The sequence below is a fragment of the Necator americanus genome, chromosome V (genome assembly GCF_031761385.1).
Source record: "Necator americanus strain Aroian chromosome V, whole genome shotgun sequence".
Taxonomy (NCBI): Eukaryota; Metazoa; Nematoda; class Chromadorea; order Rhabditida; family Ancylostomatidae; genus Necator; species Necator americanus.
In genome coordinates, this window is record NC_087375.1 from 5,505,542 (window position 1) to 5,520,642 (window position 15,101).

Below are 15,101 nucleotides of genomic sequence, written 5' to 3' on the forward strand. Positions count from 1 at the left end.
ATTCTAAAAATATCTCTTGTCTAATAGTGATTTGTAGCTCTATCGTATAGTAAATCAGTGTTAGAAACAAATTATAAGCAGAAGTGCATAATATTCTTAAAAATAAAACCCCTCCCATAGATCCAATAAGTACTAGGATAAAATTTAAAGGAAAAACCTCATGTAAGTGGAACACCAAGAAAACTACTTGAGCTTACCTTACAAAGACCAGATATTTCATCTAAAGTTATAGGTGCCAGAGGTCAATTTGGGTAATATTTGATTCTGAAAAGACAATACAAGGAAAAGAACACTTGTTCGAATAAAAACTTGAATACACTGATCAGCATACGCGGTGAACAACTTTTTTTTTGCACAGAATTCTGGGTACAGATTCATATCAGGGTATTGGTATCCTGACCCAGCTAAGGTTGTTTTGGTTGTCTGGCGGCGTCCTCTACCCAGCATCGGTGGAAAAACGCGACTACGACACGGTAATTAAAATGTCACGGCCGAAACCCTTGCAGATTGCAGTTGATCGGCTAGTATGAACCTCGTAAATCACTTAAATGTCCTTTGTTCCGTGAGGTGCAAGACAGTTGTTAGCGATCCGTTAGCTTTCTCACTGATGTAGAAAAATAGAAAGTAGGAAGGAAAAATAGATTGGCAGTTTAGTTTACAGAAAGCAAATGCACTCACCTATCATTCTTCACAGGAATCCAACCATTAATGTTACAAAAAAAGTAGGTCGTTGATTACAAATGTGCCACCGACTCTCACATACTCTCAGATCCACAGAACAACTGAAAAATGCAACCTGTTACGGCAGGACATAAAAATCCAATGCTAAACAAGCGTTTACTAAATCAACAGCTAATTTTAAGGAAATCTTCCACCCAGCTGTAAATCACGTACGCTTACAACGTTTTCGTGCAAGAACATTGCTGTGATTACGCAACATAATTAAATTCCTACCAAATCACCTTCCAATGAAACTCAGTACATGTCTATTAGAGAACTATAGGGCCAAATGTAGTTGGGGGACCACTCAGTGGCACCCTTGTTTCTCAAAGTAAATAATTAAATCAATCGGTGCCCTAAGAACTAAGCATTAACCTTAGAGAATCTATCACATGTAGTTTGAAATTACTAAGAGAAAAAAGCAAGCTAAAGCGTGGAGAAATGAGGGCACCGCTGAGTGCCTCCCACTAAATTTTCTCTCAAACCCCATTTATCGCGGAGTTTTTTTTTTAAGTGAGCAGGAAATTCATGAAGAAGAATAATGAAACAATACATCCCATCCAGTTTACCCCCACCCCGTGTCTTTTTTGCCTTCATCATTTATTCACAGTGCTACTCTTAACAATACCGTCTACTTATTAGTCCCTCACTTTTACCTCAGGGAGGATTTGTTGCTGATGTTTTTTCACGTCGCTGTACATATATACGTTTGGAACAACTACAGCAGAATAATAAATAGTTCTGTGGTCAGAAATCAAAGACTCTACCGGTTCCTTGGATGATTTAAGGATAACGCTCGTTCCTACTCTGGACGTCGAAATGCATAAAATATCAGGAAAGAGATAGCAGGTCAAGTGACATCCGTGTCACGCAATGGAAGTGATGGGACCTTGCATGTTCTATAAAATTCTGAGTGACACGAAAACTAAGCATTTGCACGTAAGGGTGACCTATGACTCAATCGGCATCACTGAGATATTCGGCAGTTGCGGCTGCAGAACAATTTGATAGCAGATGATAGTCAACTTACATGGGTTATTTCGAATTCTTAGCTTCAATAGCATAGAAATAGCAGCAGCGTTAATCTTCCTCGAAGACGCAATGGGAAAAGTTGCCGGTGAGCAACAGAAAGAGGAGAGATCTCCAGAAAAAAAAAACTCGAGAACAAGATTAACAACTACTGAAAGATGGCTGAAAGTAAGCATCAGAGAACACTTTAAGAATAGAGGCTAACTAGTTTACGAAGGTTTTCAAATCAAAACCCACCATAGCCTTTTGGATGAAAATAATGGAAGTTCACTGCACTTATAGAAGTTTTTAGACTGTTCCATGAATCTTCGCTATGAACGGGAGTGTCTGGGCTCGGGCGTTTGTAGGAAAGTCCGGCGCGCTATCGTGACAGGCGCCTCGCCGGACAGTCTCCGGTGAAAAATTACTGCAAAACTCGGGCTAAATCTCGCAGTTGAGTTATTTTCATCCTGGAAAATATGGAAAAGAAAAATTAGGAACAGAAAGCGTACTCAAAGGACTACTTCGTATAAGTCTTTACTGTAATGGATGACTCGCCGGATAGACAGACATCGCTTCTTCGTCCACCTCAACCTCATGTCTGACTTAAAGGCCAAACTCCACGAATCTGAGGTGGTACGAATTCCAGGTGGAGTCATTTCTTTCTAATTACGGTAAAAAACGGCCCGGAAGATACGGCTTCAGGCGTTTTGGCGCACTATTTTCTACAGGGAATTCGACTGGAGCGAGCCAGCCTTGTGCGGCGCCGCATCTTTCGGGCCGTTTTTACGGCAATTAGGAAGAAATGTACAGAATCACCCCCTTCTCCATAGTCTCCCATCCCGTATACGAATACTCCACCTGAAATCTGCACCACCTCAGATTCGTGGGGTGATGTCTTTAACGTATTATATATGAACACCCTGGCAGTCACAGCAGTCGTGGTAGTGTAACTGTTCTTTAGCTAGCTCTTTCCCCACATTTTCATCAGAACCCAGCAGAAAAAAAATCCACAAGAAAACGCTTCCCTTAAATTGAGACGCTCTGCCTCCATTCCTGCATCGAGATTACGCTCCGTAATATCGAAATTGTAAAGATTTGTTTTCCAGACCGTCTTTTGCAGGTTTCAACAAAACCACCATGAAATCCTTCAAATCCACGGTGAAACCCCGGATCTTTGAGGTAGCCTGTTATTGTCACTAACTTCAATGCAGTTTCTTCGCTTTGTCATACTTCTATTATTTCTGAATGAAGGGTTTTCAAAGGTACCACCATGTTTAGTCGAACATTTTTCATTTTCGTAGATTTGTTCGCGTTAAATTATTATTAGCTCTGCTTTTCTTAGGTTCTTAATGTCGGCCTATTGTGTGCTTACAACAACACGGATATTACGCAGGTACTTCCTTGATATTTCTTTCAATAGCATTCTTACGCACGTGTATCTATTAGTGTACGAGATTACCACTACGTACACAGCGTTGTGACGACTGTCCTCACAAAAGGCCTTTTAACAATGCGACAATAGTGTCACGAAATGGTCATGAACAACAGTATTAGAAAAAGAAATCTATTTTCGTGCATTCTTTATGGCTGAAAAAAATATAGTAAGGTCAAAACGAGTCAAAACGACGTGAAGTTCGGCGCCCTTGCTAACGAGGGGAATGTAGTGTGGGGACCATTCAATGGCGCCCTTATTTCTCGACGCCCTAACTTTTTTTTTCTTAGTAACATTAGCTTATATGTCATAAATCCTCTAAGACTAATGCCTAAGCCTTAGGCCCTCGATTGATTCAATTATTTCAAGAAATAAGGGGTCACTGAGTGCTCCCCCAACTGTGGCATGTTGACGCGACATGTGTACGGTGAAGCTGTGCTTAGAGCTCCTTCCACAGTACGTGGAAAACACCCGAACCTCTTTTCTTTTTGTTCTCCGTGGTTTCTCACTATTTTTTTCGCGAAGTATAGTAGGGTCAAAACGACATGAAGCACTTACGCAACGGTACCAACTCGGTTCCAACTGGTGCCTCCGACGCGCCGTTTCGAGCGCGTACGCAAATGCACCGCGACTACGCTCGTGATTCATGTCGTTTTGACCCGACTATAATACATGGATAAGTGTACATATTGTTAGCGAAGTCCTCTTACATGAGTTTTGTGATTTGTTTTGCTGCTAGGACGCCTCCAAGCACATAGTTTGAAAGTTTTCAATTTCTGATCCATTTTTTGTGAAATTGTGCATGATTAGGGTTTGTTGTAACCTTAATCATGGTAAAATCCGAAATCTGTCCTAGAAGAAAGACAGCTAAGCACTGTTACACAAAAAGTAGAGCAAGAATTCAATTGCTGCACAATGAAGTCTTTCAAAAGATACCCTGGAATCAGAAGACAGTTCTGAACTACTGTATTTGTTCATATTACGACTAGGAAAGACCAAATTGTGCACTATTACGCAAAAAAAAAATTGAACAGAAATCAAATCCCCACAAACTAAAATCTTAGAGGAACCGTAAGAATAAAACGAACGATAGAAGTGAAGTAATTAAAAAGGATTTCACTGAGACTATGTAATCTTATTCATGCACTATTATACCAAAAAAGGGAGAAACTAAGAAAAGCAGGAGAAAAGGGGAGAAAAGAGGTCCGCGGAGTTCCCTGCAGACTGTTGAGAGAGCTCAGTGCACGCCTTGTCGGGAAACGCGTCGCTTCATAACGTACTATACCAACGTCCAGCGCTTCTAAAGGTCACCTGGGAACTAGCGGTGGATTTGGGGCGATCCCCTTTCTCTTCCTATAGTCGGTTCAAAGCAACCTGAAGTTGGATGCAGAAGCGAACTTCGCTAACTGTGACGGCAGAGATCGGATGAGCTAGCTAGGGTCCCACCCCGATCATAGCCGCATCGCTTCGAGCTCGATCGCTTACGCAACCGCATACGATTCAGGTCATTTTGACCCGACTGTGGCTCCTACAGCCCTCTTTTCCTTCCATTAGTAAGCAGTTTTAACCTTTTTCTAATATGCTGAATAAGCTAAGAAAAATCTTATTTTAGTATGTCGGGTGGAAACAAACTGCTGGCGGTGTGGGTGTGGCTTGGGACAAAATACGAAAGGATGGTATTTTACCAGGTTATGACGTTCTCAAGTAAGTCGTTGAACCTTACTTACATCACTACATACCCGCACTTAACTTCTCTTATTATTTTGTTTCCTCGGTTGAGCCTCGCCTCTTTACCGTACGATTCCCGGTAGCGAAATAGCTTGTGATGATTTATCTAAGGCGAGGAACTCTGGAGGATTTTTAGCTATTCTTTTTATTCTCTGACCAGGAACTTCTGCGTGCCTAAAGAGAACAATTTTCACTAGTAAAGACAGTGATGTATACATTGTACTTTATGTTATAAAGACTTAAAGTTCAGCCTAAATGGCAAGTAATAAATTCTTCAGCTTAACGTGGGTGTTGGGTGAATGTGTTGAGTCAAGAGATGCTGGTGCAGTGATTAATTGGGCTCAGACGGGTGCAGATGTCGTTCTGGGGCCAGCGTGTTCAGCATGTAAGTCTTTTTCTATTGAGCACCATTCAATTATTTCACCTCTTCTAGCTGCTGTTATATCTGGTACGGTGGGGAAGTACTTCAACTTTCCAATTGTGGTCTGGGCAGCTACGTTCTCGTCCAGTCTTCTCGATGTTTCTGAATACCCAACCGTTATGTCCTCGACGTTCAGTTCCATAAAGTTCGTGCAGTTAGGCTTCGACGATTTCGCTGTAACAACGACTTTGTTCATTTAGTCAAGCACAAGTAGTAGTTCAAATTCTCCAACGTTTTCAATGGAGCGAAATTGCATTAGTTTACTACGCTTCCAGAAGTAATCTGGTACCTAGATGTGTTCTGGTAATGACGGATTTGGAGGTAAGTCTTCGAATTTACAGAGAGTTAGACCGAAAACTTCGAATTCTTTTAACTAAATGTTATTTGTGAGTTACTAATATGGCATTTGCCCTACACCATAATTTTGTAGTTTTTCACAGTCAGACACTCATACATATTTAAGAATTTGATGAACGGCATTCTCAACATGACCGTTACATACCGTCGACAGTTGCTAAACTTCAACAATGACACATTTCGGAACACTCTCAAAGCGTTGAAAGACGTGTCACGAAGCTAGTTTCTCTCTATTTGTTGTCGATCAAAAATCATCTCCGTTTTCTCTTTTCCAGTCACTGTTTCGTGTTTTGAGTCAGATGATGCCAGAAGGAATTATATGATAGCTGTTGCGGAAGCTGGTATGGATACAGACGAGTTTGTGTGGATAATGATTGAATCTCGCAAAACTGGAATTGGTCAGTGGCTCCCAGGATTTTCAGGCACAAATATGGTAGAGTAACCATCTTTTCTAGCTAATATGTGGAATGGCACGAAAACCAATCCTGACGGAAAAGACGGATTAGCTCTGCAAGCGGCGCGGAGGTTCTTTGTGGTAAGAAATAGCTGTTCCTGTAGAAATAAAATTTCCTAGCAACCAAACAGACTATACTTCATATACGTTCTTTCATTTTTAGCTAGAATTTAGTCTTTCAGCTAGATGTGGAACCTTTGAATTCGACTACTCAGTTCGTTGCTGACGTCAAAGAAAAGATGAAGCAACAACCGTATAATTGTAGCGACTGCACAGACATCAATCCAGTAAATGGGATATCTTTGAATGCAATGCGAAAATACCAGAAAATATCGTATTTCGACGTAGGTAACATCACAAGTGGGCGAACTTGCCGATGCCATGTTGTTATACGCGCTGGCGCTCAACAGATCGTTCACTTCTGGTATAACTAAGCCTACTGGCACACAGTTGGCTCGATTCGCTGTGGGATCTTTTGATGGTACATTCCAACATAGTATTATGTTTCAATCTTTGTTTTAGTTTTACCATCGACTGATTGCTTACAGGATTTACCGGCACTGTTATTATAAACCAAAATTCTTCTCGTGATCCTGTCTTCTACATGTGGGGATTGAACTCTTCCGACCAACAAATAGTAATGTTAAGAATTACAGGCGCGCTTACCATTGAAGATGTTGTTGTGAGCTTTGTTTTAATCTCTAGCTTTGCGATAAACACCAATCAATAACATTTGGCCCATTTGCAGATACGCGAAATGCAACCTTCCTCTGTAATATGGGCTTTCCACGGTGGATCACCGCCGTTGAACACACCTGCTTGTGGATTTGATGGGTAACCACAAAAATGAAGTCTTTCTGTTTCAAAAAAGCATTTATGATTTTTTGTTGTGGAGATACATGTAGTCATATGAAAACGACATGAAGCACAGTGCACTTGCGTAAGCGGCTGTGCTCGAAGCGGCGCATTGGAGTTTACGGTTGGGATCGAGGTGGAACCATCGCGAACTGCAGCGATGAGAGGTGCTAGTAAGGGTCCTCACTCGATCCTAATCGCTACGTTCCATCCCAGCGCGTCGAGCGCAGCCACTTACGCAATTCCAACCTCCTTCATCTCGTTCTGACCCGACTATATCCTCCAGAACAGTGATCTCTAACTTCTTCATATTGTCACCTAGTGATATCAACTTTAGTTATCATTTGAACGCGAAATGATAGTTTAATTATTTTTAGTACGTTAGAAACATCAAGGTTCCAATTTTATTCCGGTGCCGTAAGATTAAATTTTCACCGGCTTCATATAATGACAATGCAGGAAAATTAAACTTTTGGACAAATAAATAAATTAAATAAATATAAATAAATAGATTAAATAATTATAATACTAATATATATATATATATATATATAATAGGATAAATTACCCCATCAAGACGTTGTTTTACTACTTTTAAGCCAAAAGCGAATCTGTTCGCTGACCAAGAAACGGAACCTATGCCTCCAAAACTGAAGTATAAGCCGTCTAATTGAAGTATCTGTACTTCACAAAAAGTATGTTAGGTTAACGATATATGCTGTTATTTGGTTTTTTTTTTTAATTATTCAAACTCAACGTAGAAAAGTTCACTTATGTGGCTCTTCACATTGCAAAAAAAAAATCAGAAAAGGGGACTTTTCTCGGCAGTTATTATGCGCAGAGTCACTTGAAGGACGTGTGCTCTTATGAAAAAGTGTAGCAGAAGAAGCCTCGATTACTCTTCATTTTTTATTGTCATTTGCAGGAGAGCCTGTCCGTTATCATTTGTTCAACAGTACTTAGCAATCACATTGGCGTCAGTGGGAGCTGGACTAGCACTTATGATTATTGTAGCTGCCGCAATAGCTTATGTCATAAGGTATGTGTCTAATTCTAGAGAAAAATTACAAGCATACTTATGTTGTTTATAGGCTGTCGCTATCCACTCTACTATAACAAATTTAGTAATCTTGAGGGTTTCACTTAAACTTTCTTGAATCACGACGAAGATTCTTCTTTTAGGAGAATCTACGAAGTAGATTACAGTGTTTTGTTATTGCACTTCAGCTGACAACACTCATTGTTTTTGTATGTAACGACGAAGATCTGTAAGCATAAGGGGCATCTCATTAAAGGTTTTGTAATGTAAATAATCCAATTTATCATCTGCTTACTGGTGCATACTGATATTTGAGAGGTAAGATATGAAAATTGCTATTTCTTGCAAAAAAAAATTGACATAGTCAGTTGCGTTTTATAATAATGCCCCTTTTTAGAACGAAAAGAATTGAAGAGGAACGTCTGAACCTTCTCTGGCAAATTCACTTTAGCGCACTAGTAAAACCAAACATGAAGGTAAACGGTAGCATTTGAACTGAGAGAGGCAATAAAATTTTTTCATATTCCAGTCTGGAGCAACAAGTTCACGTTCCCTACAAAGTTCAATGTCCACCAGTACAAAGTTGACGATTGATTCGAAAAGAGTTGGTTCGATGGACTATTTGGTTGAATTCACTCGTCAAATAGCCGTCAACATAGTTTAGGACACTGGATCCCACTGTTTCTTCACGCTAGACAATGAATCTGTCGTTGCAAGAAAACACAAAGTTCGGGTCCTAATGAGCAAAGCTGACTGCGCTGCTCTGAGGAAGGTATGAAAAGCTATTTCTTTATTCTGGCACCTAAAAACTTGGAATCATCCATTTTTTTCTCTGCAAAAAATAGTGTGAAATGTGAAAGAAGATAACAGTGAGAAATAATACGTAGTCGACGCTGTGGAGAGACTTCTCAGCTCTAAGAGCGAGTATTTGTCGCTTAAGATGCGTGGCACTGACCATGATAACATGTGCCGATTTATTGGACTATGTATGGATGCACCAGAACTACTTTCTGTGTGGAGATATTGCGCTAGAAGCTCTCTTAAGGTGATTTTCTCGTTTCTTACTAAAAGTCTGTTCCTCGAAATTGTTGTTTTTTCAGGACGTCATCGAAAGGGGCTCGTTGCAAATGGATTGGTTTTTCAAATATTCGCTTATACGTGACATTACTGAAGTACACGAACACAATTCATAAACAAAATATTTATTGATTCATGCATAATGTGATCTAGGGTATCCATTTTCTTCATCACTCACAGTTTGGAGCACACGGGTGGATTAGCTCGTGCACATGTCTAGTGGACGAACGGTGGCAGGTAGATTCTCAGCTCAAAATTCCTAAATCGCTCACTGTAATAATGCGGCGACAAAGATAAAGAGATATGTACTTCATGAACTCACGTATCCACATTTTCGCGATTTCTAGTGTTTCCTACGTAGTCTTTGTGTTTACGTCGCACCGCATGCAATCTGTTTCACCAAAAGTTCCCTTTTTCTTCCATTTTAGGCATAAGTTACTGCTAAACTGAGAGTTTCCTTTGAACATTGCAGAAAAGGATTAGTTTAGGTAAAAATTGCTTATTATGGACTGGATACTATCAAAGCATTGGAGGTCAAAGAGCACAAACGTAGGTTCTTTTTTCTCTAATTTACGTAGCTTTCTACAAACAACTCATTGCAATTTGATATCCATGTAAGTTAGGTTCTTCTATCTGGAAAGATAAATTCTTCTAAATTGCTTCCTTATGTTTGAGAGAAACGTACTGTTGAAATTGAATTTTTTGCAGGACTTCTATGGACTGCTCCCGAACATATACGCGATCCTCTGATGCCACCATCAAAAGAAGGAGATATTTACAGGTGAGCACTGTCAATATTATAGCTCGAGTGACTTGGTTTGAATTTCTAAAAGATGGACAAATACATAGAAGCTAAATGATCGCATAAGTTGAGGAGAAATAAAACAAAAATAGAGCGCAGTTCAAAATGAACATAGTGCAGTATTCGAAAACGGAGGTGAAGTATAGCATTTCCTTCAGTTTCGCCATCGTTTGCTCTGAGATCATCACGAAACGTTCACCTTGGGATCTCGAAAATCAGGATTACGATCTCGACGGTGACAACTTCACTTCTTGCTGTATATTACGAATTTGTATATGTTTTCAGAATTAATTTATAAGATCAAAAGAGGTGGTCGCTCTCCAATTCGTCCGTCACTCGAGTCAGACGACGAAAATAATGCAAGTTTGTCGCTGCTGGTTCGAGATTGCTGGAGCGAAGAGCCTGACCAGAGGCCATCTTGTGATCAAGTTAAATCCCTCGTTAGAGGCTTCAATAGCAATAAGTAATGTGCTTTCTTCTCTTTAATGAAACTTTTGCTGGTTGCTCGCAATTGCTACATTGTCTAGGTCCTCAAATTTGATGGATCATGTCTTCAATGTGTTAGAACAGTACGCGTCCAACTTGGAAGAAGAGGTGACACCCATTTCTATTGTTCATTTAAAACGTATCATCAAATCCCACTTTTTTCTAAAATGAAGACTCGTAGGTTCAAGCAAGAATGAAAGAACTGACTGAAGAGAAGAAGAAGAGTGACATTCTATTGTATAGAATGCTTCCCAAGTGAGTTTTCTGACATATTCCCACCGTTAGAAGATCTAACTATGGTAACTTAAATTAACGGAGGAAAAACTACGAGAAAAAAAAAGAATAATAAGAAGAGTGAACGATCGCTATAACATGGCATGCGTTAGAGCCAGCATTGAAAAGGGGACGAGTTAACAGTTGCCCACAGATACGCTAACGAAAGACTGTGGAGCAAGAAATTACAGATATAGCGATCTATTATTAGCTTTAACCGAGCTCGACGTTATTAAATGTTGCATTGCTCCCCTTTCGCGCTGACTACACATGCGGGCGCTCTGACGGCTCGTGTAGAGCCCTGCATATAGCCTTAGGCTGGGAGTATACTTCAGAGATGCGACGACGAGGGTTTGCCCTTCTTTCGTTGCGTAGTGTGCACCGACTTCGAGAGTAGTGCAAACTTTGATAGCAACGGAACTTGATTCAGCTTAAGCACGTGTCGTTCTAGTTCATTTTTCGTTAAGGTATCACTAGAGAGCATACGTGCGATAGGGAATAGCCCTATCCTCAAGTGAAGAGGGTCTAGGTTATGGGGTATAGCTCAAGTGATGAGAATCCTTTCGCCACTGGTCCAAAAGTGAATGTAGTCTTTTTGCCAATCGTCCAGAAGTGAAGGGAGTCCAAAGGCGAGGGACCTGAGCAGCGACTCTGACTATCGCATGTGTGCTATGGAGTGTTAATTCGTCTAACTCCGCAGGCGGCTAACTCGTCGTTCTGGGGCCACAAACGGTAGGAACATGGGAGTATTACGAGTACTTTAGGAAAATTATTAGGAAAATTATTGGTCTTTTCTCATGATCAATCGAACATACGGGGATGCAAACGATGCAACGAAACTATTAGACTAGACCTGCACTCCCGCTAGCGTGAAGTACATCTTGAAGGGAACGCGCTTCCAGAAAAGTCCTTTCTTGCATATTTCATTAGCATCTTCAGAACATCTTCACCTGAAGAAATACGACAGAAATAAACGTAATTCCGCTAATTCAAACTTAGTACAGTAATTCCCGTTGGAAATCGGCTCCTTTCCAAGCAGTTTTGACTTTTATATTTCTAGACAAGTTGCTGAGAAACTGAAACTTGGTCAGTCAGTTGAACCAGAGACATTCGATTGCGTCACGTTATTCTTTTCTGACGTGGTTTCTTTTACAACGTTGGCTAGTAGATGCACTCCTTTACAGGTTGGTGTCAGGCGAATCAAACCCACTTACGTGGTGGTAACGAATTATTTTGTTTTGTATTTGATTGTTCTAGGTTGTAAATCTTCTGAATGATTTGTATACAGTTTTCGATGCGATCATAGATGAACATGACGTGTACAAAGTAAGCTCACCTTCTTTATCGTTATTTACGAAGTTCCGAACTACATTTCTTTGATTTATTCAGAAAGCATCTCCTTGGTATGCTAATCTTGCTCCGCAATAAAATTCTATCAGGTCCCTAAAGGGTCACTGCTGGGACATTTTGTTTCCCTTTCCGCACCTAACTAATAGCAGTTGGACTACCAAACTACTACCTACCATACTATGACTATCACACTCGTGTTATTTAGCTTTTTGCTTCATTAAGTAATAATTAACAAATTGAACGACACTACATATGTTTGCCTACATTCGCAAGCTTTTTACAGTTATTGTATCCATCGATAGTCTATTTTTCGTTCCGAAAACTCGAAAATCCACTCAAAAACAGTGACACTCAATATTCGACTGTGGAAGCGCAGAAAATGTCTACATGTATGTCGAATGCTTAGAATACTTCTGCTTTCCAGGATTCTATCACTATAACAACTTGAATTTCCGTCTGTTTCTCTAATTACTCCGCCTACTCACTCCACACTTCCAATTTTTTGAGGTTGAGACAATTGGCGATGGTTATCTCTGTGTATCCGGTCTTCCCCATCGAAACGGCAATGAGCATGCGAAAGAAATCGCCGAGATGTCGTTTAGTCTTCTACGCGCTATTCGAGTATTCCGAGTGCCTCATTTGCCAGACGAAAAGATAAACATTCGCGTTGGCTTACATACAGGTTCAGACAAATCTATTCAATTACTGCTGGAAAGTCATGAGCTGTCCTTTCTTGTAAAAATACTTGTGACAAACATTGCTTCAGGATCTGTTGTCACAGGAGTGGTAGGGATGACTATGCCAAGATATTGCCTGTTTGGTGACACTGTGAACACAGCCAGCCGAATGGAGAGCAACGGAAAACGTAAAACTTTCGATCCTTTCAGTTGTACCAATAAGATGAATGAAACTTGCGTATTTCAGCAGGCCGTGTTCACATCTCCACGGATACCATGAAATTTTTGACAGAAAAAGTCGGAGGATACAAGACAGAGTTGAGAGGCGAGGTCATTGTCAAGGTGAGCGTGACAGACTTCATACAGTGGGGTCAATACGACCTGAAGCTCATGTAGCTGCGTCAGTAAGGTCTGAAACTGGTGTAGTCGCGTATGTGGTTGCGCTAGAAGTGCTACGGTGGAGCGTAGCGATTGCCATCGAGAGGGGACCCTCGCTAGCGTCAGCCATCGTTACAGTCCGAGTGAAGCTAGCGATGGTTCCAACTGCTAGCGCCGCTCAGAGCGCAGACGCTTACGCAACTGCACTGAAGTTCAAGTCGATTTGACATAATTACAGTTTAATATTTAATTATGTTGTTGCATCAGTTGTATCATATTGGTTTACCACAACTTTGTGCAAAAAAATCTTCTAGCCTGCGCATGTGATCCCATTCGTATCATTTAAACTTAATTCGTGTATATTCAGTAAGATTGCATATGACGACTAGTATCACAATAGTACTTCTTCATCTTTTAACTAATATCTTTCAGGGAAAAGGTGCCGTAGAAACTTATTGGCTGCTGACACCGGAAGAACAGGAAAGTGGATTGGAAGAATAGTTGCTGTCTACACCCTGGAATCAAACACGACATACTGTGGCTTTAAAAATAATGTGCTGTGAACGTAAATATATTGGAAATAGATAGTGATACCGTACACAGCCTGGACCAGAATTTTTTGTCAGGATCTCGGCGACACCTTTGCCACAACGCACAAGCTCTCTCTTTGCGAAGCTGGCCACAGAGTCCCATACCAACCACTGTAGTGTGGCAGCGTTGGACGCTGGAACAACTAAAAATGCTCTCCATTTCGTAGACGCGATAACGTAGCATCCGTCACTACTAGTTGATTACTTTGAGCAGATTGGGCACTTTGAGGTGGCTTGAACAGTCTGATGCCATGAGCAGGAGAATGAAGAGTTTGCACTCATCCAGTGATACGGTAACGAAGGACGTTGGGGCAAGAATTTTCGAATGTAGCGACGTTCATCCGCTGATATAGACCTGAACAACTCTGCTGGCAGTTTCCGACGCATTAATTTTATTGCACTGTCTCGGAGCTCACGTTCATCGACGGTGAGCACAATGGGAGAGCGGAAACGTTATGCCTTCGTGTTTCTGAAGGGGATAATTTGTAGCAGCCCATAGATACGGTAAGGAAGGAGGCAGAGGGAAGTTACAAGTAGAACGAGATCTCTGCGATGATATGTACTTACCGCTGTCTCCAGCAGTAAGTGCATACGAGTAGGTAACACTACCAACTGACCAGTATTGACCGAAGGCTGTGACATGGCAGCAATCGCAAAGGGACGAGTTTGCAACTGCCCATAGATACGATAGCGAAGGTCGATGGAGCAGGAAGTTAGCAACAGGACGATCTTACTGCTTCTCCATACTCGACTATGGGAGGAGTGCCACTCAATTTTATATTCCTCTTTTCGTGCTGACGACATTTTTTCGGCCGTGCACCTTTAAACAGTGCTGGTGAGACTCTGCGGGGAGCATTGTTAGCTATCAAAGGTTCCATGAAAGGTTTGTACGAAGACGGGGATTCTCGCCGCACCTGCCCACCTTACCACTTCTTGTGGAACCTTTTACGCACACCGACGTGCTCTCTTCTCCACGATATTTGCATTTCGAGACCTGGGAAGGAATTTCGGTGCCGACTGTGTACTTCGCCACTCACTCAGAATTAATAATTTTTTGCTTATATAATCAGTTGGTATAGATGTGCAACAGTAGCCGAGATGTGATGTTTCTTCGTATTATATTAATGTTAAGAAGAATTACATGTTCCTGCATGCTGAAGTCATACTCAAAAATGAAAAGGAGGATAACACTAAGCCACCATAATTTCGAAACACCCATTCACCTAAATAATGTGACAGGAGGGACCATTAAAATCACGTAAGCACTAGCAGAAGCATAAATGTACCTCGTTTATCTCTTGTAAATTTGATTGTATTTCATTTTGAAAGTGAAATAGTCAAATGTTGAGGTTTAGAATAATTGTCGGCAGTTCTCTAAATAACACTACATAGAGGAAGAACAATACATTCGAATGTCACGATGTCACTTGGTTATTCTCCACTTCTGCATG

At 40.9% G+C, this 15,101-nt stretch overlaps 3 protein-coding genes across 6 annotated transcripts; 1 reads left to right on the forward strand and 2 right to left on the reverse strand.

The window, feature by feature from the left end:
- Nucleotides 1-765: 765 nt before the first annotated feature.
- Nucleotides 766-2,197, reverse strand: RB195_012988 (uncharacterized protein; the record flags this gene model as incomplete). Of its 2 annotated transcripts, XM_064202611.1 has the most annotated exons (4): nucleotides 766-782; nucleotides 1,751-1,900; nucleotides 1,987-2,060; nucleotides 2,157-2,197. In XM_064202611.1, the coding sequence occupies 4 exons, from the start codon at nucleotides 2,195-2,197 to the stop codon at nucleotides 766-768; spliced, it is 282 nt and encodes a 93-aa protein (XP_064058491.1). The 2 variants fall into 2 exon arrangements, with proteins under 2 accessions (XP_064058491.1, XP_064058492.1); XM_064202610.1 differs by lacking the exon at nucleotides 2,157-2,197 and having other exon boundaries at nucleotides 1,751-1,911; nucleotides 1,987-2,051.
- A 671-nt stretch (nucleotides 2,198-2,868) lies between these two features.
- Nucleotides 2,869-13,561, forward strand: RB195_012989 (uncharacterized protein; the record flags this gene model as incomplete). Of its 2 annotated transcripts, none has more annotated exons than XM_064202612.1 (32): nucleotides 2,869-2,910; nucleotides 3,074-3,124; nucleotides 4,776-4,867; nucleotides 5,170-5,276; nucleotides 5,325-5,457; nucleotides 5,513-5,633; nucleotides 5,776-5,887; nucleotides 5,945-6,067; nucleotides 6,125-6,204; nucleotides 6,306-6,410; nucleotides 6,472-6,604; nucleotides 6,672-6,805; nucleotides 6,872-6,957; nucleotides 7,904-8,017; nucleotides 8,415-8,493; nucleotides 8,547-8,621; nucleotides 8,682-8,789; nucleotides 8,958-9,062; nucleotides 9,118-9,189; nucleotides 9,248-9,331; nucleotides 9,583-9,643; nucleotides 9,803-9,875; nucleotides 10,055-10,131; nucleotides 10,182-10,359; nucleotides 10,424-10,490; nucleotides 10,564-10,637; nucleotides 11,716-11,839; nucleotides 11,913-11,981; nucleotides 12,513-12,687; nucleotides 12,772-12,870; nucleotides 12,930-13,024; nucleotides 13,493-13,561. In XM_064202612.1, the coding sequence occupies 32 exons, from the start codon at nucleotides 2,869-2,871 to the stop codon at nucleotides 13,559-13,561; spliced, it is 3,117 nt and encodes a 1,038-aa protein (XP_064058493.1). The 2 variants fall into 2 exon arrangements, with proteins under 2 accessions (XP_064058493.1, XP_064058494.1); XM_064202613.1 differs by lacking the exon at nucleotides 2,869-2,910 and adding an exon at nucleotides 2,937-2,993.
- Nucleotides 13,562-13,568: 7 nt separating this feature from the next.
- RB195_012990 (uncharacterized protein) lies at nucleotides 13,569-14,292 on the reverse strand (the record flags this gene model as incomplete). 2 transcript variants are annotated; one of them, XM_064202614.1, is made up of 4 exons in its annotated part: nucleotides 13,569-13,575; nucleotides 13,655-13,784; nucleotides 13,856-13,883; nucleotides 14,218-14,292. In XM_064202614.1, the coding sequence occupies 4 exons, from the start codon at nucleotides 14,290-14,292 to the stop codon at nucleotides 13,569-13,571; spliced, it is 240 nt and encodes a 79-aa protein (XP_064058495.1). The 2 variants fall into 2 exon arrangements, with proteins under 2 accessions (XP_064058495.1, XP_064058496.1); XM_064202615.1 differs by having other exon boundaries at nucleotides 13,655-13,793.
- Nucleotides 14,293-15,101: the final 809 nt, after the last annotated feature.